This window comes from Vigna unguiculata, chromosome 1 (assembly GCF_037176805.1).
Source record: "Vigna unguiculata cultivar grain cowpea cultivar isolate G323 ecotype 2 chromosome 1, ASM3717680v1, whole genome shotgun sequence".
NCBI classification, from domain to species: Eukaryota; Viridiplantae; Streptophyta; class Magnoliopsida; order Fabales; family Fabaceae; genus Vigna; species Vigna unguiculata.
In genome coordinates this window covers 30,387,990-30,408,573 of record NC_140792.1, presented here as the reverse complement: position 1 = coordinate 30,408,573, position 20,584 = coordinate 30,387,990, and the positions used below count along the sequence as shown (strand labels likewise).

General features: G+C 30.0%; 2 protein-coding genes and 1 non-coding gene across 4 annotated transcripts; 1 reads left to right on the top strand and 2 right to left on the bottom strand.

The window, feature by feature from the left end:
- LOC146888856 (putative arabinosyltransferase ARAD1) lies at positions 1-2,603 on the bottom strand. Its single transcript, XM_085665166.1, has 2 exons — positions 1,421-2,603; positions 1-827 (listed from the first exon to the last, which is right to left on the bottom strand). The coding sequence occupies exons 1-2, from the start codon at positions 2,441-2,443 to the stop codon at positions 279-281; spliced, it is 1,572 nt and encodes a 523-aa protein (XP_085521292.1). The 5' UTR covers positions 2,444-2,603; the 3' UTR covers positions 1-278.
- A 6,470-nt stretch (positions 2,604-9,073) lies between these two features.
- Positions 9,074-11,926, bottom strand: LOC114178278 (uncharacterized). Of its 2 annotated transcripts, none has more exons than XM_028064099.2 (5): positions 11,735-11,926; positions 10,854-10,915; positions 10,632-10,749; positions 10,399-10,554; positions 9,074-9,408 (listed from the first exon to the last, which is right to left on the bottom strand). In XM_028064099.2, the coding sequence occupies exons 2-5, from the start codon at positions 10,859-10,861 to the stop codon at positions 9,223-9,225; spliced, it is 468 nt and encodes a 155-aa protein (XP_027919900.1). In that variant the 5' UTR covers positions 10,862-10,915; positions 11,735-11,926; the 3' UTR covers positions 9,074-9,222. The 2 variants fall into 2 exon arrangements, with proteins under 2 accessions (XP_027919900.1, XP_027919908.1); XM_028064107.2 differs by having other exon boundaries at positions 10,399-10,551.
- Positions 11,927-19,024: 7,098 nt separating this feature from the next.
- TRNAV-AAC (transfer RNA valine (anticodon AAC)) lies at positions 19,025-19,098 on the top strand. Its single transcript has one exon. It is a non-coding gene; the product is annotated as a tRNA-Val (tRNA).
- Positions 19,099-20,584: the final 1,486 nt, after the last annotated feature.

The following is a 20,584-nucleotide window of genomic DNA, read 5'->3' as shown; positions in this document are numbered from 1 at the left end:
GACATTCACATTAAAATACACGCAGAACTCAAGAGGAAAACACAATTACAGAAGTTAGTGTGACAACTGAGAGCTAAAAGCAGCACATATAGAACAAAGACACTTTCATTGTACATCCCCAAGTGTTACCACTTTCATTATACATCCTATGAATCAGGTAAGTAAGAACGTTACATTACAATGTCAACAGAAAAATCATCACTACATTCGTATACTTCTAACATTTCTAAAACAAACAAGCATGCATGCATGCATGCATTTACTTGTATTAATTTCTCTCACAAAAAACTAGATGGTGCAGGTATTGATCTGTGCTCACTTCTCTGAAGAGACCTGAAAAACCTTCTAGACCTGTTAGTTTTCAACTTCATGAAAGGAACCTTGCGTTTCAGAGCCTGCCAAATCATTTGCACAGCATCACCCTCCTTGGAAGGGAACTGAAACTCATAGAAAATCTCAACCTCTTTCAACCTATTCCACATCCTGGTCCACTCTTCCTCCCCAATGCTCCTAATGAAGTCTATCAGATACCTCTTTTTCAGGGCATCTCTGGTACGGACAAATATGCAGAACTGAGAGTAGTCAAGAACATCCTCGTATGGCAACTCGATTTCGTCGCTGATGATCACAGGAACACAGTGACTGACTATGGCATCAAACAAACGGTTCGATGAAGGGGTGTCTCCGGCTATGTTGAGACAGAACTTGGAAGAACGCATGCCTTCTGTGGCTTTTTTAATTCCACCCTTTTGAACACTCCCAAATGAAAAATGCACATCCTTTTCCCTTTTCAGAAGATAGTATAGCTCATGTCGAACATGACCTCCCTGAGTCAGTATCACAACCAAAAAGGGTCTAGTTTAGCACAACACATTTTCTGAACAAGAACCAATATGTTTTATGCAATATCAAACTTTTTACCCAAGACATTGGTGATAATGTGATGCAAATTTCGCTACAAATACAAGCACGGTATGCATTTAACATGCGCTGATACCAACTGCATCCATAAATGAATGTTCATCAAGTAAACATTATTAGGGATTTGATGACACAACGACTTATAGGTCTGAAGTTTCAAACGAGAACCTGTGGTCCTCTGCATAAACTGAAAATATGACCTCATTCCATTACTTTCTAGTTTTATCTATAAAACACAACTTTATCCTCTTAACTTTTTTCCCCTTAAAGTGCCAACATCTAGTAGTTGTGTATGTAACAGATCTGATCAATTAAAACACGGTTTTTTCAAAGAAAGAATTAGTTGTGCTGAATATTGGCATTGGATGAAACCAAAATGAAGAATGAAAGGAAAGGGATTGAAAGGCTTATAGGTCTGATACAAAATTATGATGAAAGACAGAAAGGAAAGATTCAAGAAACTAAAAAACCAAGACATGAGAGACTGAGAGAAACATACATCTTTTCTGTATATAGCTCCTTGGAAGTAGAGCAATATTGGACGGCTACCAAAAGTGGATTGATCATTATCATAGGATTTAACCACATGTTTGTAAGGTGCAATCACATCTTTCTCAACATTAGCCACGGTGGGAGGGTACCTCCCAAAATCTGAGAGTATGAAAGTTCCTGGCCACAACTTTGTTCTTGCATATAACATACTATTCGGATGATGAGCCAAGATGACATGATCCTTCCCCCCTGACCTCTTCCATTCCTCTTGTGCTGTCACGTAATCCACCAACTTTTCCTGCAGCACCTGGTTCCTGCTCCTCTTCTCATGTGGGCCAGTTTTAGAAAACCGATTATAACAAAGAGAGGAAAAGAATGGCACAAATATCACATCAGCATCACTAGAGTTTCTAACTCTCATCACATTCTTTGCTTTAGATTCTGCTTCAGCTTCAGGTACCTCTGAATCAAGAATATCCATAGTAAGCCAATACTCTATACTATGCTGCAAATTCAACCCTCCAGGGTAATGGGGTGACACAGCTTTGATATCAGGCCAAACACTGTCAGCATTCTCTTGAGGTGTCCAATCCAATAGTCCAAAATGAAACTCAGGAGGCAAATCATACATGAAAACTCTCAGAACACGTGGTTTGCATTTCACACCTTGTTCCTGTTCTTGTTCTTCCGGCACTTCTTGTTGTTGTGGTGGTGGTTGTTGTTGTTGTACCACGTCACGTGATGTTGTGGTCGTCGTCGTTGCTGCTTCTGCTTCTATACTGTCACCGAGTATTGCTCTATTACCAATCGAGGGTTCTACTTCTTCTACATATTTTTTCTCCACTGGATCAGAATATGAGTCGTTGAAGGAAGAGAAAAGGCTGGAGTTAGACGTAGCATCGGATTGCGTGGAGCGCAGAACGAACAACCACGACAACATGAACAACAACGTTGTCATTCCGAAGAAAAAACACAAGGTCTTCTTAGAAACAACCTTGATGGCAGAGCCAGGCACGGTTCTCTCGACCATTGTAGAAACAGCATTCCAAGCAATCAGAGTTGGAACCAAGGTGGAGTTTGGTGTCTGAAACAGTGAGAATCACGTGAAAAAGCCATAAGGGTCCATGAATGGTTGGTGGTGGTGACATAAGAAGAAAAAGAAGAAGAAGAAGAAAAAGAAGAGTTTGTATTCGGAGTGGTTTGTGTTTGTTTATTGTGTTTGTGAGTGATAGATATAAGAGCGAGGGAATAGGGTCTAACTGTGGAAGCGTTCTCCTTGATTAGAGGGTCTCCACGTTTTTGGGTACAAATGAATCAATCTGCAAGAACTCTTTGCATCATCGATTTCAGAAGACAATTTGGTGATTTCAAAATAGTACAAAAGTTTAACGTGAAAGTTTGTGCTAATAATAGTTTAGTATTACAGTACTCACCGTGCCGTGTAATGTGACCAAAACATATTAATTGGGAACCCAACTATTTACAATTCTTTATCTTATCGCTAATGTTAAATTCATTATTGTAACTACTATCATATTTTATTTTTAATAATAAAAAAACTTTTACTATGATAATTTTTTTAAAATTTTGATAATATTTTAAGTAATCATGGAATAGTGGAAATAAAAAATTTTATTAAAATTACTTTTTTATAACTAGGTGATCATTTAATCTAAAATATATTTCAACTTTTTTATTTTCTTTATCTTTTTAAAGAAAATGAATTCACATACTCCTGTTAACACTAACTTGCAAATCAATTAGGAAAAAAAAATTGAAATGTAAAAGAAAAACAGATAAATAATAGAATGTTATGTCAATTAAAATCTGAGAATCGCAATATAGTTTCGAATTAATTGTGAGTTTTAAAAGCTAAAATTTTTTTTTTCTTGTTTAAAAAATAAATTTTTAGTTCTATCGAAACATTGAGATTTTCAAAATTAAATGTCAACTCTTAAATCTAAACCAGTCTCTATTCAAAGGGAAATCAGTTTGATTTCCACACAGAAGGTTAGGTTGTTTCAACCTTATAAATGAAAAAAAAAAACATAATTAAAAAGAGAGACTATTTTAAAAACTATTTCAACTTAAGATGATATTTTACAATTAAAATTTAAAATATTTCAACTCTATTTCAATCCAACGTGTGTTTTATTTTAAAATATGCACTTGAAAAATAGAAAGAAAACATAATAAAAAAGAGAGACCATTTTAAAAACTATTTCAACTAAAGATATTTTAAAATTAAAATCAAAAACTATTTCAGCTCTATTCTAATCCGACATGTTTTGTTTTATAGCATTTGAAAAATATAAATAAAACATAATTAAAAAGATAGGCTATTTCAAAAACTATTTCAACTAAAGATATTTTAAAATTAAAATTAAAATTAAAACTATTTCAGTTTCAATCTAATATGTTTTATTTAAAACATAAATTTAAGGATTTGGAAGAAACCATGAAAATAACTAAGAGTAGAAGTAATATTTATAAATGAAGCTTGATTATTTTGCTATTATGAGTTTATAAATAGAAAAATCAATTAATTGAGTTTTATTTTATAAAAACTATTATTTCTCTAAAAAAATGTCCAACCTTTTTCTATATTTTCTTTAAGTTTTAAATTTTTTTCTCATATGTTTGAAGATAAAACACTATTATAGGAGTCTTGGTGTAGAACACAATAGTTTTGTCTAATCATAGTAGTCAATCTAGTAAGTTTATCTTTTACCATTTTCTTAAGTCATTTTGAAAATCCGTTTGCATGGTGGGGAAGGAGGGAATGCTTGCATATGATTATTTTGGGTTCAAGATAGATATCTATTTATATGTGATTACTTGGATATATCCATATCATTGATTTAAGTTTTTTGCATATAGATAAAGTATCCTGTGAGAACTAAGATCTTAGAGCTTAGTTGAATAAAAACTCAAGTTCAAGTAAAGGAACTCGTTATTTTTGTTCTTTAACTTTATATTATATGATATTGTGATTTGGCTAAAATCTATGATGATATGTATAGTAGTGAGTATTGATGTGTGTTGAATTTTTGGTACGATATCTTGGTTTGAAAATTTATGGATAAATATATTGGTTTGGTTAAATTGACTTTTGGTGCTATATTTTAGAATTGAATTGGATCTATAGTTAGGGGCGGAACTAGGATAGGACATGGGGGAGCCACGGCTCCCCCATTTTTTTTTTTTGAATTTTTTTTATATATTTTTATATATTTTTTAAAATTATATTATATATTATTTATATTAAAATTATATTATGAAAAATTATAATAAAAGATAAAATAAAAAAATTTAATAGAGACATTAATTTATAAAAGAGATTGGGGTTGTTTTTCTGACTATAAGATCTTTCTATCATGTAAATTATTATGAAAGTGTATGAAGAGAGATAAATACAAATAGATAGGTTGGAAAATAGAGGTTGGAAAGACATAGATTGAGATTCATGTATACATTCTTACATGATCTCTCACAAATCAAGGTTAGTATCTTATTATGAATTATGTATGTTAGTTTATGATTCTTTTTAGGATGTTTCTTCCAAATTAAGTTTATCCCAAATTAATATAAACCCTAATTATAATTTTAGGGATTCTTTTGTGAAATTGGTATGAACCCTAATTATAATTTTTCCTAAATTATTATAACCCTTAATTATGAAATTTAGGGATTTTGTGTTTTTCGCTACCTATGGTAAAAAAATTTTTTAAGTTTTGAATTTATACAGTATTGCTTATTTAATTAAAGTAGTATGAGTTTTGTTATGTTTTGCATTGTGATAATTGTGATTTGTGAATATAAATTTTATTTTTTCTAAATAGGTAAGAGGTGATAAATTTATATTAGAAAGATTATGATAAAAAGTAAAAAAATTGATTCATTTTTTTCAAAGAGGAAGGCTTGTGATGAAGTTGAAAAAGAAATGCATTTACGTTAACTAATCTTGAGAAATTTAATAAGGACCAAGAATTTAAGACAATATAAAACAAATCTCTAAAGTTCTTAGAGTTACATATAATGAATTTAACAATTCATTAGAACGTGATTTAGGAAAAACGATATCAAATTTGACAATACCACCAAATCAAATTGATGAGATACGAATGACTTGTCTAAAATGGTATTCATGAATTGGTATCATGATATAATAGCATGATATAATAGCGAATGATAGTAATATTTTTTTAAATTCTACTATTATGTGTGTTTGTTTTAAGAAGAATAAATGAAGAGAAAAAAATGAATAGTTTTTCTTCTAAAGAAAAATTATATATAACAAATCTAATTTGGCCCCCTTACAATTTTAGTCCAAGTTTCGCCACTGCCTATAGTGCTGAAATTAAAAATATTAGTTGGAGTTATAGAACCAATATGTAAACTCTTTGGGCGAGCCAACTAGTTTGGCGAAAGTTAAAAAGTTTAAATCTAGGGAGCTCAAGTCATTATATTCGCTGGGTGAGTCTTATGAAAAAAGGTTCTAGGGGTTTGGGAAAAATCGTTGAGTGAAAATATTATATGAAAAATACGAAGAGTTCAAAATGGTTGTGTTGCTAGGCTAACTTTTCCCAATGAACGAGCAAAATTTTGACTAATCGAATTTCAATATATGCTAACTAATGTTGTGTGTGTGTGTGTGTGTGTGTGTATGTGTGTGTGCGGGTGGGTGGGTGTGCATGTGTGTGCGTGTGTGCATGGGTACGCGTGCATGCCTGTGTGCACGTGCGTCATGTGTTTTATATGAGGTCAAGTAGAGTTAGGACAATAGCCATAATCAGTGGTGGATCCTGACTAAGAGTTTTGGAGGAGCAGAATAATATAATTCTTTGATCATTTGATTGGATCATTAGTATAATGCTTTAAATACTTTAAAAAACGTGAAGAAGTATAATTTAACTTTCATCTTCACGTGTAGCTTCCCTTTAACCACTCCTACAAAATGAATCTATTATTCTATTCTTCATTGATATGCTTTTTTTTAATATATTAAAAAAATTATCATAATCTAATAAAATATTGAGAGACATAAATATTAGAAGAAAAATATATTATAATCAAGTCACAATTAAAAATCGGTTATAAAAAAACACAATACAATATTTTTTTGCTTCTATAATCATAAAAAATAAGTATACAAAAGGCTCATGAGATAAAAAATAAATTTAATAACTATTAAAATAATATTTTATCATCAAGTAAGATAAGAAAGAGTTATATTTTTTTGTCTTCGAGAAATGAAGGAAACAAATGAGCAATGAGAGCAAACATAATGAGTATGTGATAACTTCATTTTTCTTCAAAAAAAAAAAACATATGATAGTGAGAGATGAGTACGATTTTGTCAAAAATAAAAAAGGCAATGACAGAAGAAAATAAAAAATATTTTAATAAATGTTTTGTTTAATTATTCTTTTGGTTATTATTTCCAATAATGTAAGTTGGTCTTCGAATTTTTTTAGTTTCAATTTAGTCGTAATTTTTTAATCGCAATTTGGTATTTTTAGACGAAAACAGATACTAGAAGACTAATTAAACCTAAATATATTTTTTTATTATATTAGATTTTATTTTTTATTACTTAACATTAAATGTTTTATTTTATAAAAAAAATAAAGAGACACAATTTAATTATCATCAATTTCTAAAATATACCATTTAAAATTTTAAAATTTTCAATTAAAAATTCCAAAAATAGATATATAATTTTGAAAAAAATCAAAAATATTTGGGGGGCCCTAGGCCCCTCCCTACTCCTATAATGTTCCACCTCTGGCCATAATCCATTGAGGATGAGGAGGGATGACAATGGCTAGGGTGGGCATAAGTTTCATTATTTCATACTCATCCTTAAAGAAAAAATTTATCTTCATCTACATATCCATACCTAACATGTATAACATTTTTTTATCTCATCTTTATCTCAACCAAGTAACGGGTATACACCCGTACCTATGTCTATACCAGTTTTCTTGTTATTTCAATATCAATTAATTATTATTGTTGTAAAAAAATTGATAGCAGAAAAAAACAAAAAACATGACATTATCATATATGTAATACCAAAAGGGGTGTATTATTGTTTTTTAATATCAAATATTTATAAAAAAATTATAGTTATATACATTTCAAATTACCAAAAAACATTCCTAATAACCAAAATATTTATTATATTTTCAAAGATTAGTGAAACTTAAATATAAATTATTTTTAAAGGTCTCTTTACTTCCTTTCTCTAAATCCTAATTTAAATCATTTTTTTATACACTAATAAAAATTATAATACACCACTTTGAACAAAATTGCACAAAGAATAAAGGTTAAGATAATAATAATTGAAATTTAGTACACGTTTTTCATATCTTGAACTTCAATCTATATTGGATCGTGATAAACAATATTTATGACAATGATATTAAGTTATTATATTATAGTAAATAAAATGTATTTACAATTGTAGTGATAAAATTACACTTACGAAATGGGATAGAAACCAAAATTAATTATATAAAAAATCATCAAAACAATATTTTACATGATAAAAATAAATAACAAATAAAAAGTTTAAAAAGGACTGAAAATCATTAATTCTGCATCTTAAAAATAATTTGATATATATTTCAATGAAATCACATAAGAGAAAACAAATATATAATTAAGAACATGATAAGAAGAGTATACCTTGAAAATTTAAGAAAAACTTTTCAGATATCAAAGTAGTCGAACTGTTACGAGATAATGAAAATTGTTTTAACAAAACAAAAAAAAAATTTATATGAAACAAAAGCTAACTATCAAAGAGAATAAAAAAGACATGTTTTCTATATTACCTACTAAATGAAAGATTTATACTTTTATAAACCCTAAAGATTTATACGATTAAACATTTAAAATTGAGATCAAATACTTTTATGTAAAAAATAAATAAATAAAATACTAAAAAGGAATAAAAGTATTTAAATAAGAGACATAAAACTATTTGATTGACTTTAATTAATAAAACACCATTTGAACATAATGATACTTTTAAGTGATGATAAAAGGAAAATTACCTTAAAAATGTGAATAGATTTCATTATATAAAACAAGTCAAATTATTAAAATAGAAAAGAAAAAGTATGCAATAAAAGAAAAAGAAGGATTATAAAAAAAACTAAGAAAATAATATATATATATATATATATATATATATATATATATTTAAGAACTTTTTTAATTTAACACTTTTATGAACTTATTTTGTGAGGAATACTTTTGTAAACTTAGATGACACTCATATGACCGTAAATTACAGCTTTCAAGACTAACACAATTGTTTACCTACATTATACAGTAGGTATCCAAAGTTCAAATTCTTGTTTAAAATTTGACAACAGTACAATAACCAAATAATATTATCTATGGAAGAAAATACTAGTAAGTCTGGTTAGTCTAAAATAACCGGACAATTAATTATAAACACAACCAACTTTTCTTTATTTTAAATTAATTAAATATTTTGTTTTAAATAACTGTAATTTTTTTTAACATGATTTTTAACAATTTCAACAAGTGGAGATGAGATTTTCAAGCAAAAAGTCAATAAATTTTAGAAAATATTTATATACATAAAAAAAAATTATCAATTCTTAATATACACCTAGCAAAAAGTAAGAGTGATAAATTTATAGATTATACAACATGATAAGAAAAGAGAGTTCACAAGAAAAAACATGTAATATTTGCACATAAAATTAAGATGCGTATAGTATATATCATTTTTCTAAATATATGAATAACACCCAATTAGTCGTTTTATCTTGTGTCCATGGGATCTTCAATAACCTCATCGTTTTCATTTTTCAGTGTAGCAGTTTCTTCGTCACCCTTGGTGATTTCTTCCTCCTTCATACTTGGAGGTGGCGGCAATGTTCTCGTCACCAGCTCTACTATTTCAGTCACCTCTTCATCTGGAAAACGCCCCTCACAACTCTCTATGATCTGTGTAATCAAAGTGAACAAACTGCTTAATTACGGTTTCGTAAGGGTACCTATTCACATAGACTAAATATCTTAAACCACATTATCAGTCCCAAATTCAAGTCCTATACCAAGAATGGAGAAATCCAGATGTAGAATTAGAGATACAATACTCTCGTGACAGAAAATTATTATCAAACATAACAAAGCCCTTTAATTTTTTGGCTTAAAAGTTATGCACAGTAAGAAATGGCAGACTTGCAAACCTGATTATTCCAACCTGCTCACTTCTTGCGCACACACAATTAATCAGGAATTTAAATATCCCAAAGCAAATTTGAAAAAAATATGATAATCAGCTACAGGACTAAAGAAGTATAGTCCTTCAAAAATGGTGGATCTTGATTTCAGTCTTTACAAAATAAATTGGCCAATTTTAGTCTTTCATGTATTTTTAACCATCAACATTAAACCCTGTCCCGGAGTAAATTTGTCTTAATTGAGGAGTAATTTTTAAACAAAAAATTTATAGGCACCGAACAAAAATCCAAAATTTTAGACTAAAAACTTCATTAATCCTTCTTAATATATTTAAGTTTGAAGTTTTAAACCCTACGTATTGATGATCATAGCTAGTATACACCGACTATACTCTATAAATGCAAAAATATTTTATACCGTCATCTAAATAGAAATTATCATGTATAATAGGTTAGAAATGTCTAATAATATACTCCATCATCCCCTTAAATGAGCAAAGCTTGTGGTGAGTAAAAGTTCCCTAAGGTAGCAAAACAGAGATTTAAAAGTTCACTAAGCTTGTCAGAATTGTTTGTTGCTTATATGCTCGAGTTGACAAGTTACATCACAGCGTAAAAGTTAAAATTCAACACTTCATACCTCATAATTTAAAGCTGAAGGCAAATAACAGAAACACATTACAGAGCTAATAACTTCTAACTGCATGGTTTAGTGTAAAATAAGTGGGAAAATTAAAATTTTGACACTTACAGGGAATAATTCAACTTCAGCAGCTGGCCTAGTGTTTAATATGTTCAGAACCTCGGCTTTTGCTAGGTCATGCCGTTTAATACTAGTCAAAAACTCGTTGATGCTCTCTCTTGTTTGATCAGCAGCAGCAGTGTCAACCAAATAATCATAAACCTGCTAGATATGCAGAAGATTCATCTATCAATAGAACTTACAAAATATTGCCATCTATTAGAAAAAAAGGCAAACCTAACCTTGTATTCAGACTGCGCTACTTTGGCAATAACCCTTGTTGGATCCTTTGAAGCTCCTTTAGCTCGTAAGAAATCAAGCACCTCAAAATTTGTGAGTGCACCAGCATTGGCCTCTAAGCTATGACAAAGTTAGCAAACATCAACCAAAGGCCAATAGATAAGAGAAAGGTTCAATTGAAAATAGTGTATTAATTTGAAAACAAACAACACTGGAAAACATACATCTTCATTTGTGAGACACTAAGAGAGAAGGAAGTAACAAAAAGGGAGTTTCTCCTTTGCTTCTGCAATAAAGCAACAAATAAACACAACTAAATAATTGAATTATCAAAAAAATACACCTTTAATACAATTTTAACTTAAAGCGCAACATTTGGGTGGAGCGGACATTAGAAGCAACAAAATTGAGTTGGTGTGGTTTATCCTACTAAAGAAATAGCAATATTCAAATATTGAACCAATGCAGAATCTCAAATAATTTCTTTGCCAGTTCAATTCTTACTGAACTTGGGCAGCACAAAAATTTGGTACTGGTTATATAAACAAGGTGTTTAGTTGCAGTGAGTTTTGGGCAAGTATAACTGGATAAGTATTTATTAAGTATTGGAAGATCATAACTTTAAATGGTATAAGTGAACAGAAATGTGAATAAAAAATAGTGCCAATAAAAGAGGCAACGAAAGAAATAGATATCTATACTGTCACGAACCAACTTACCCTAAAGTTCAACCCACTAGATTAGAAGTGGACTCGTAAATGTTTTTATACATGTTATTATATTTAAGATGCATAGGCCTGCCCTATCATGCGCTGAAATTCTCTGTAACTTATGCAATGAGTATTGCCAAATTTCTTTTCATTTACTCTTCTAGTTGTTTGGTAGTCAATCTTACATCAATTTGGCAATGTTGAAATTCTAGACACATCAAAATCATAAAGCAACAAATGACTTAATCAATCTTACATTGCATGTGGTGGAACAGAAAAAAATTATTTATTTATTTTGACAAAAGACCCTGAATTGGCAACCGGGCGAGTTCGAAGAGAAGAATTTTTAAAACCTAAAACGACAATGGTTTGGTGAGCGAGTGAAGAAAACTCACTGATTAGGGCATTAGGGTTTTACTCTTCTTCTTCTGCTGTCCCGCACTGGTCCGTTCCTTCTTCTGAACCGTTCGCCGTCGAACCACAGACCGTCGCCCACGTTCGCCGTCGCGCGCTAGGTTGGGTAGAGAAAGGGATACCACTGCTCCGCTGCACTGTTTTTTCGTGGAAGTGATGGGTAGGTGAGATTTTAATTAAATTTAAGAGTTAGAATATAAATTTGGTTACTATATTTGTTGATTTTATTATATTTGGTTTCTATTTTCGTTTTATGTTTAATTAGGTCCTTATTTTCGTTAAATTGTGATTAATTTGGTCATTTTTACTAACAGTGTTTAAATAGTTAACGTTTTTTAACAGTACATGCCACGTGTCAATCCTGGTTTTTTTATGAGGTGACACGTGGCATGCACTGTTCAAAAACGTTAACTATTTAAACACTGTTAGTGAAAATGACCAAATTGATCATAATTTGACGAAAATGAAGACCTAATTGAACCTAAAACGAAAATAGGGACCAAATTGAATAAAATCAACAAAAATAGGGACCAAATGTATATTTAAGCCTAAATTTAATTACTCTCTCTCACTAATTTGACTCATGGAAAAAATTATATTATATTATTTATTATATAATTATATTTATTAACTTTTACAATCAGAAATTAGGAATTATTTTTAGTTATTTAATAATTATATAATTTTTTTTTAATTTTGTAATTGAAATAAGAAAGGGACTTAATTCAATTCAGACAAATTCAAGTGTATTTTCATATATTAAAAGTAAAGTATAAATGCTAAAAAGAAAAATAGGTTTGGATGGAAACACATAAATATTTATAAGAATATATAAAGGGATTCTCTTTTTTGTGTCGAGCTTTCAAAATATCAATTTTACCTTTTAATATAATAATCTATTAAATTTTTAAAAACTTTTTATAAAATAAACTGTCTCGTTCTTTTACTTTTACAGGTTCACCTTTTTATAACAAGAAATATTCACTGATATTTTTTATAAATATCAAGAAAAATTCATTGATATTACTTTAAATAAATTATTAAACAGATTCTTTAAGGCTTACAGGTTAAAGACTGTGAAATGATAATCGTGGGAGAAAATTGAGTTCATACTAACAGATTCAGAAAAATATATTGTAATTATCTTCATACATTACAATAACTGAGTGTGTTAATGATGGTCCTTCAAACTAGCTGATAAGAAATATATAGGAAGGTAAGGTAATCCATGAGATTGCAAAGAACTTACATCAAAGTGAACAGATTCATTGAACTTGATCCATGAGATTGAAATAATATCAATTGGCTGATAATATTTTATTTATTATTTATAAATAAAATAAAGGTTTAATCACACACAAAGTCCTCGTTTTGGTTAAGAAATCTCAATTGGGTCCTCAGCTTCAAAATTGTCCCAATTGAGTCCTTAAGTTTGAAAATTTGTATTAAATAAGGGCAAATCGTTAACACTGTTAAAATGTTTAACAGCGATGTACAATAGACAGTTTGCGTTGGACTTTTTTACTGACGTGGAAAATAAAAAATGTAAAACGAAAAAAAGGAAAAGAATTGGAACGACATTGGCTGGTAATCTCGAAAGTTAACAAATCCCCAAATTTGAAGTTAGGGTTTATTTACTTCATGTCGCAGGAACTGAGCAGTGGAGCGCGAAGCTAAGGAAAAGGTGGGTTGGGTGGAAGATTAGGGCATTTGTTCTAGCGTTCGTGGGTTTCACTTGTTGGTGGATCATTTTCATTGGCGTTCGTGGTTCATCGAAGAAGAATTTGTAGGAGGTGCACTGTTGCGAAGGTGAGTTAGCTTTGGATGTTGGGTTTTGCTACTAAATTTGATTATATTCCTTTAAGTATGATTTGGTGCACTTTATTCTGTGATTGTTTTGTTTTGCGTAAGATTTGGTTGGTGGATAATGTTGTTTAAGTGTGTTGGTTGTGTGTAAAGTTTGTTTGCTTTTCCATATTCGGTGTGGTGGTGGGGTTCTCTTTTATGGTTTTTGTCTCCCACGTGGGTGTCTAAATATTTTGTCACTGTGGTCCCCCATTTCAGTGTGTGTGGTAGGGACTGTAATTTCTTAATTTATTTGTGGTTATATCTGTATATATAGGGTGATATGTGTGACGACCGCTTTGAAGTTGTGGTCCACCACAGTGGAAGTTTTGTATGTCATGATAATGGGAAACTGGTCTTTGAAGGGGAAACTACAGAGTGGTTTTGTGACCCGGACAGGTGGAGTTATTTTGAGATTGTAGGTGGACTGACAGAGTTAGGACACGTCAATATTAAGGAGTTATGGTACTCTTTAAGAGGTGGGTCAGTGCTGGAAGATAGGTTAGAACTTTTAACAGATGATAAGGGTGTTATGCATATGGTTAACTTAGCCAAGCTAAATGGTGTAGTGCACTTGTATGTGGTACATAAGATGACTGAACCAGAGATAATAGAAGCCATTGAGGGGGTTCAACCTGGTTTAGAAGAGATAGAAGAGGGTACCGAGTTTGGGTGTGTTGGTGAAGGGGAGCAGATACAAATTGAAGCTGAACCTGGATTAGAAGATATACAAGAGGATGGTCAGTTTGAATGTGGTGGTGAAGTTGATAAAGAGGTGGGAGCTGGTAATGGTTTAGGTGAACATGAGGTGGAGGATGGTTTGGGTGGAGGTGAACATGAGGTGGAGGATGGTGTGGGTGGAGGTGAACATGAGGTGGATGATGATAGTGAGGGTAGAAAAGAAAATGTAGATGTTTGTGAAGAAGAGGAGGAAGATGATATATATGTTGATGATGTACTTCTGGAAGAGGATACTGAATCTGAGACTTGTAGTGATGAGGGACTAATTGATGTTAGCATTGAATGTGAAGTTCACAGTGATATGGAAGATGAGTGGGTTGGTGATATTGAATGTGAAGTTGAAAATGTTTCACAGTAGGATGCTGAGTGTGCAAAGACAAAAGATAGAAAAAAACCACAACGGTCCTCTAGGAAAAATGTGAAACATCAGCAAAGTGATTCAGATAGTGTTGAAGACAGTCCTATTTCTGATAATGAGTGGCATTCTGATGAGTTAATTAGTGCATCAGAAAGTGAGGAGGATACCTTTGATAAAGAAAGTTATGGTTAAGTAAGCACATGGAAAAAACTGTTAGGGAAAATCCACATATGAAAGTTACTGATATGCATGAGAAAGTGAGCAGAAAATGGAATATAGGAATATCTAGGAATATGGCGTATAGGGCTAAAGCAATGGCAGCAAAAAATGTGGAGGGTTCATATAAAGAGCAATTCAAGAGAATCTATGACTATGCACACGAGCTCTTGAGAACCAATCCAGGGTCAACAGTGAAGATCAAAGTTGAGGAAGTAAATGGTGAATTAATTTTCAGGAGATTCTATGCATGTTTGAAGGCATGCAAGGATAGTTTCACAAGCTGTAGGCCTTTCATTGGGTTAAATGGGTGCTTCCTGAAAGGTAAATATCACATTCATAACGCATACAACAACCATCATCCCTAACATCAACTTCATCCACTTTTGCAAACCAACTATAGCCTCATCTAGTTTCCTAGTTATGATCCATCCACCATCTCTTTCTCTCATATTTACCACATCTTTTTCTTCAATCTTCTCTACTTTCAGCACTTTATTCCCTCCAAAATCTTTTTCTTCCATCTTCACCACATCTCTTTCTTCGATTTCCTGTTCAATAAACCATTGGAAAAAATTCCAGCCACCCAAATCTTGAGACCCACTCTGTTCCACAAAATACCACAATCACGTTATCATTTTTTCTTGCCAGAAAACTTAAATTGAACAAAAAATGAATTTTCCCCACATCTTACCTTAAACTTAGGGCATCCCCAAAATTGTTTGCCCCTATTCTTAAGGGGTTTTGTTGTTCTCAATACAGCTGTCTGACCACAGTAGCACATGGGCTTAATAGCAAAAATCCTTGCGCCACAGCCATGGGAAGATCCACCACCGTGAGATGAACGACCACCATCATACCCACCACTAGGTTGCTTCCCCCACATGTGCAAGATCCAAACGAATTTGAAAATGACATGGCTACTTTACTTTTTCTTTCTTCAATTGTTAGGGCAAAGTCATAAGCATTGCCTCTTCCTATATACACGTCAACAACAGTGAAATTTATAAACAATTTACACGTGTACTGTTTAATATTACATCACAGCAACATCAAACATCGTTTCACAGTACCTGACGGAAATGGTTTATTTAATACAAATCTTCAAACTTAAGGACTTAATTGGGACAATTTTGAAGCTGAGGACCCAATTGAGATTTCTTAACCAAAACGAGGACTTTGCGTGTGATTAAACCTAAAATAAATAATAAGCTATCTCGTTCTTCATTATTATATTTTACTTTAATTTTAATAAATATAATTTTAGTTTATATATTAACTTAATAACATTATAATATTATCACCTACTAATATAATATCATGTATATTTAAAAAATGTTTATATACAAGCGCGATAAAGTTTGTGTTTACACTAATTTGAATAACGTGAACTTTAAATATTTTACTTGATTATTTTATTAAAATATAATTTTTTTAATTATTATAATTGTGTGGACTTTAATTAATTTACTTATTTTATTGAGGTATTTGAATTCTAGATATTTATAAATATTTTTACATGTAAAGCACAGGCAGAGTGTCTAAGGAGTGGTAGGGGCTATTTTTGATTTTTTTTGAAATTTTTAAAATTATAGGTAGTATATTTTTCTTGTGTTTATGTTCATTTTTCTTGGTCAAGAGCCAATTGCTGACCCACAATAGCTAACCTAAACCCCTTCTCATCTCATTTCCTATTTTTTCTCCAATTATATAGTTTAGAAATTACATGACTTTAATTATGATTAAGGATTGTAAACTTCATTATTTGGTTGTTAATCCATTTATTTCTTCTCATTTTATCACCGAAGACAATTGTTGGAAATATGGGACTATTAATCCCACATATGAAGAATGGAAAGTCCAACATAAATCTTACTTGCTTGGTTGCAATTCACACAATCTAAAAACATTATCTCCCGTGTTCTTCATGTTATTCACTCTTACCAAATTTGGGAGCATATTCATGAACATTTTTTCACTCAAATAAAGGCCATGTTCTTCATGCTTAGACTCTTGTAAATTATATTGTTGGAATTGGTTGTCCAGTTAAGCCTGATGAATATGTTGATGTCACCCTTAAAGGTCTTTTTTTTCCTGAATTCAACCATTGCACCATGCTCCTCCACTTGGATAGCTGATGGACTTTATTCTTTTCCTGCTCTCATGTTTCCTGCATCCTCTTCTCCTAAATATTATATTGTCTAGTTGATTTTGTAATCCTAATTCTATTTTATGTTATTTGCTTGAATTTAATCGATCAACATATTACAAAATTCATAATATCTAGGTTCAATATCGTTTATAGTCAAGTAAAAAATTCACTTAATATAATGATGATATTTATAACTCAAAATTATCTAACATTATAAAAAATACACAGAAAGCTCATCATTTTAATAAAAAAAATTATGCTAAAAATAATCAATTAAGAAGTCTAAAAACGAATAAATATGCAAATTACCCTAATATATTGTAAAAGTTAATAATTGTGTTTTCCATGTTAATGTGATGTAGTTATAATTGTTTCATAGTCAAAGAATTATATATTCATGAGATATAGGAAATATAATAACTTGAAATTATCAAAAACTAGAAATAGTTTATTTAATAATGAATTAGTAAAATATAATAATTTAGTAAATCTCTTCTGATTCAAATTCGCATAATGGTCATCATTTAGGATATAAGGAATATTTGTCAATGACATATCAATATTTTCAACTTTCTTGTTGCCTAATTAATTAATGAGTTAAAGTCCATAAATTCATATGCTTGATGTTTCCTCTCATTCTTGTCAAAACCATGAACTTGTAATACCTAATCAATTTTTACTAAAACTCTCCAATAGATGTCAAATATTTTGACTAAAATATAACATCTTGGTAAAATTGTTACCAAAGTGAAATCTCTTATCTTTTCGAAACAAGTTGTGCACAATAGTAAACTTAATAATTAATAAAAGTTCACAAGCAAATAATTCTTTAATATTTAAGTCAATAGCAAAAAAGTTAATTAATAAATAGTTATAAATAATGATAAGTTGAGGTGAAGTGAATCTTCCAATTATAGATATGTTCTTTTATAGGTTTTAATCACGAATGAACATTAAAAACTAAATTAAATTGAATGAATATTAAACTAAATTGAACTTTTACAAAATAATTAAATTATTTATTTCAAAAATATTAAATGAATTATTTTTAATAGTAATATTTAAAAATTATACTATTCCTATAATGAAGCTATTAAAACTCGACCAAACCTTAACCTATTTTATTCAAATGCAATAACTCTCTTTGTTAAGGAACCACCCACCTTGAAAAATCAACTAATATGTCTTACTCATTTTTCTTTATTTATTTTTATTTCCTTTACCTTAATTCAAATAATCACACTTTCTACTTTCTTTTCTTCATTTTTTTCAGTTTTTATTGGAAACCAAATATAAAATTCGAAGTAGTTTATAAAATATCAAGTTATATTTTAAATATATATTTAATACAAATAAATACAAAAGTTAGTGTTTAATCCCCAATTGTACATAATTCGATTCATTTAGTTGCATTTGACATAAATTACAATATAGAAAAAAAAAAGTGAAAATTGAAAACATGTAAAAAGAAGTGAAAGAGTAGTAAACTAATGTTTTTAACAAAAAGTTTGATACTTATAAAATAAGAAAAGGAATAAAAGCCAGAGACTAAATCTGTAATTTTGTAAAAACTAAATAACACATAATTATAAAGATTAGAATGAGGATTCAATTTCCTAAAAAACATGATAATAATTTAATTATTGATTAGAGTATCAACAACCCTCCCACCTCACTTCATTCATTCATTGTGATTGCTACCATATTCATGAAAAAGAGTTAAATTTCAAACTTATAACAACAACTTTATTGACACATATATAACCGCATTCATAACCATTATTACATTTTTGTAGTCAGATGAAATACTTTAATTTTGTACAGAATTAAAAAATATTAATCTGAAAAATGAAAATACCTAAAACACCACTAAGTAATGCATAATAGCAAAATTTTCTATAGTATGGTATGTCATTGTATTATATTATATATATGTTTACGCAAACTAATAAACGTAAAGGTGTCGTGGTGTAGTTGGTTATCACGTCAGTCTAACACACTGAAGGTCTCCGGTTCAAGTCCGGGCGACGCCAGTTTTGTTTGAAGTACATTTCTTTTTTTGTTTTTAAAATTTTCAAACATTTTAGTCTCTGTCCTTACTTTCATAAAAATTCTCAAGTGATGACGAGAGAATGAATGCTTAAAATCTAACTAAAGCAACACGAGAATTTTTATATGAACTAAAATTAAAAATAATGTATTTAAAAATTTAATATATATATATATATATATATATATATATATATAAGTCCAACATGACACAATAATTAATTTTGGAATATCTTGACGATAAATGTGTAATGTATTAATACGTATTAATTACATGTCAATGAATATTTAGACACTAATTGAATAGTTAAACCACCAATAAAAGATTAAGGTCAATATGAATATAGTTCTAGTGTCCATACAAAAAAATCATTAATATGATATAAATAAGTGGTGATTTTAATGTATATACTATCTACTTATTATTAATTATTTTATTTGAATGTTGAAGTGTCTTCACAAATATACTACTCATTAATTCAAGTGCTAATGGTAGAATATTTCTCAAATAAGTGGAGAACATTTTAGTATTGTGTAGGGATGGACATGGTTTGGATATTTAGATATCCGCTCCATATCCAATTTGAATCTAAATATATGGTTCAGATTTTGATCCATATCCACTTTTTTTAAAAAAAAAATTACATTGCACTTGCAAACTCACAACTTAACAATTTAAAAAATGTTCAATCTTTTTTTTATTATAAAGCAAAGAGTATTGCTCTACCTATTTCCAATAAGCTTTGTCTAGACCAAGTTGTCCTACCAAATTTGAGCCGTGAAAGTGCAGAAAGAAAGGAAGAGAAAACAGACTTGGGATAACAACGTTGCAGTCAGTGTTAGTACCAAATCTTGATCAAAATGCAGTGTCGATCAAACTTAAAACTAGATAAAATAGAGGAGAAATGAGTAACATTGTTGGAATGGAGAAGAGATTCAGATACCTTCAATCAATCAACTGTAATGTTCTCAAAATTTTGGAGGTGAAGCAGCGAAGAAGAGGATTTAGGGTTCTCGAAATTTTTAATCTGAAACACGTGCTTTGAAATTAGGTTCAGATTATTTATTTTATCTGAATATAATGTTATTTAAAATTTAGATTTTTAAATTTTTAAATTTATATAACTAAAACAGAAATTCAATCTGAAAAAGTTTATAAAATACAGATAAAAGAAAAATCCATATGATTAAGGAACAAAACAAATTAAAAAAAAAAAAAAAACAGATTAGAAAAATTAAATTTTTGCCTAGTTAGTATTGTGAAAGTTACTTCAACCCTTATAAAAACATTTGTCACCTTCCATGAGACATACGTAAGAATAATTAATATAAGGATTATTTTTAGTTAAAGTTAAGGGAGGTGCAGGCACAAAAAAAATGAGTGTGCATTAAGAAGCGCCTTAAATCTTTGAACCATTAGAGAAACATGAAAAAGAATTCTGACAGAAAAATTACTTGAATTACGTTCTA

Excerpts from the sequence above, each read along its gene's own strand:
- LOC146888856 (XM_085665166.1), bottom strand. The coding sequence starts at position 2,443 with ATGGTCGAGAGAACCGTGCCTGGCTCTGCCATCAAGGTTGTTTCTAAG. Across the intron at positions 828-1,420 it reads GAGCTATATACAGAAAAGAT|GGAGGTCATGTTCGACATGA; the intron begins GTATGTTTCTCT and ends ATACTGACTCAG.
- LOC114178278 (XM_028064099.2), bottom strand. Across the intron at positions 10,555-10,631 it reads TAGCGCAGTCTGAATACAAG|CAGGTTTATGATTATTTGGT; the intron begins GTTAGGTTTGCC and ends CTGCATATCTAG. Across the intron at positions 9,409-10,398 it reads CTGAAGTTGAATTATTCCCT|ATCATAGAGAGTTGTGAGGG; the intron begins GTAAGTGTCAAA and ends TTGATTACACAG.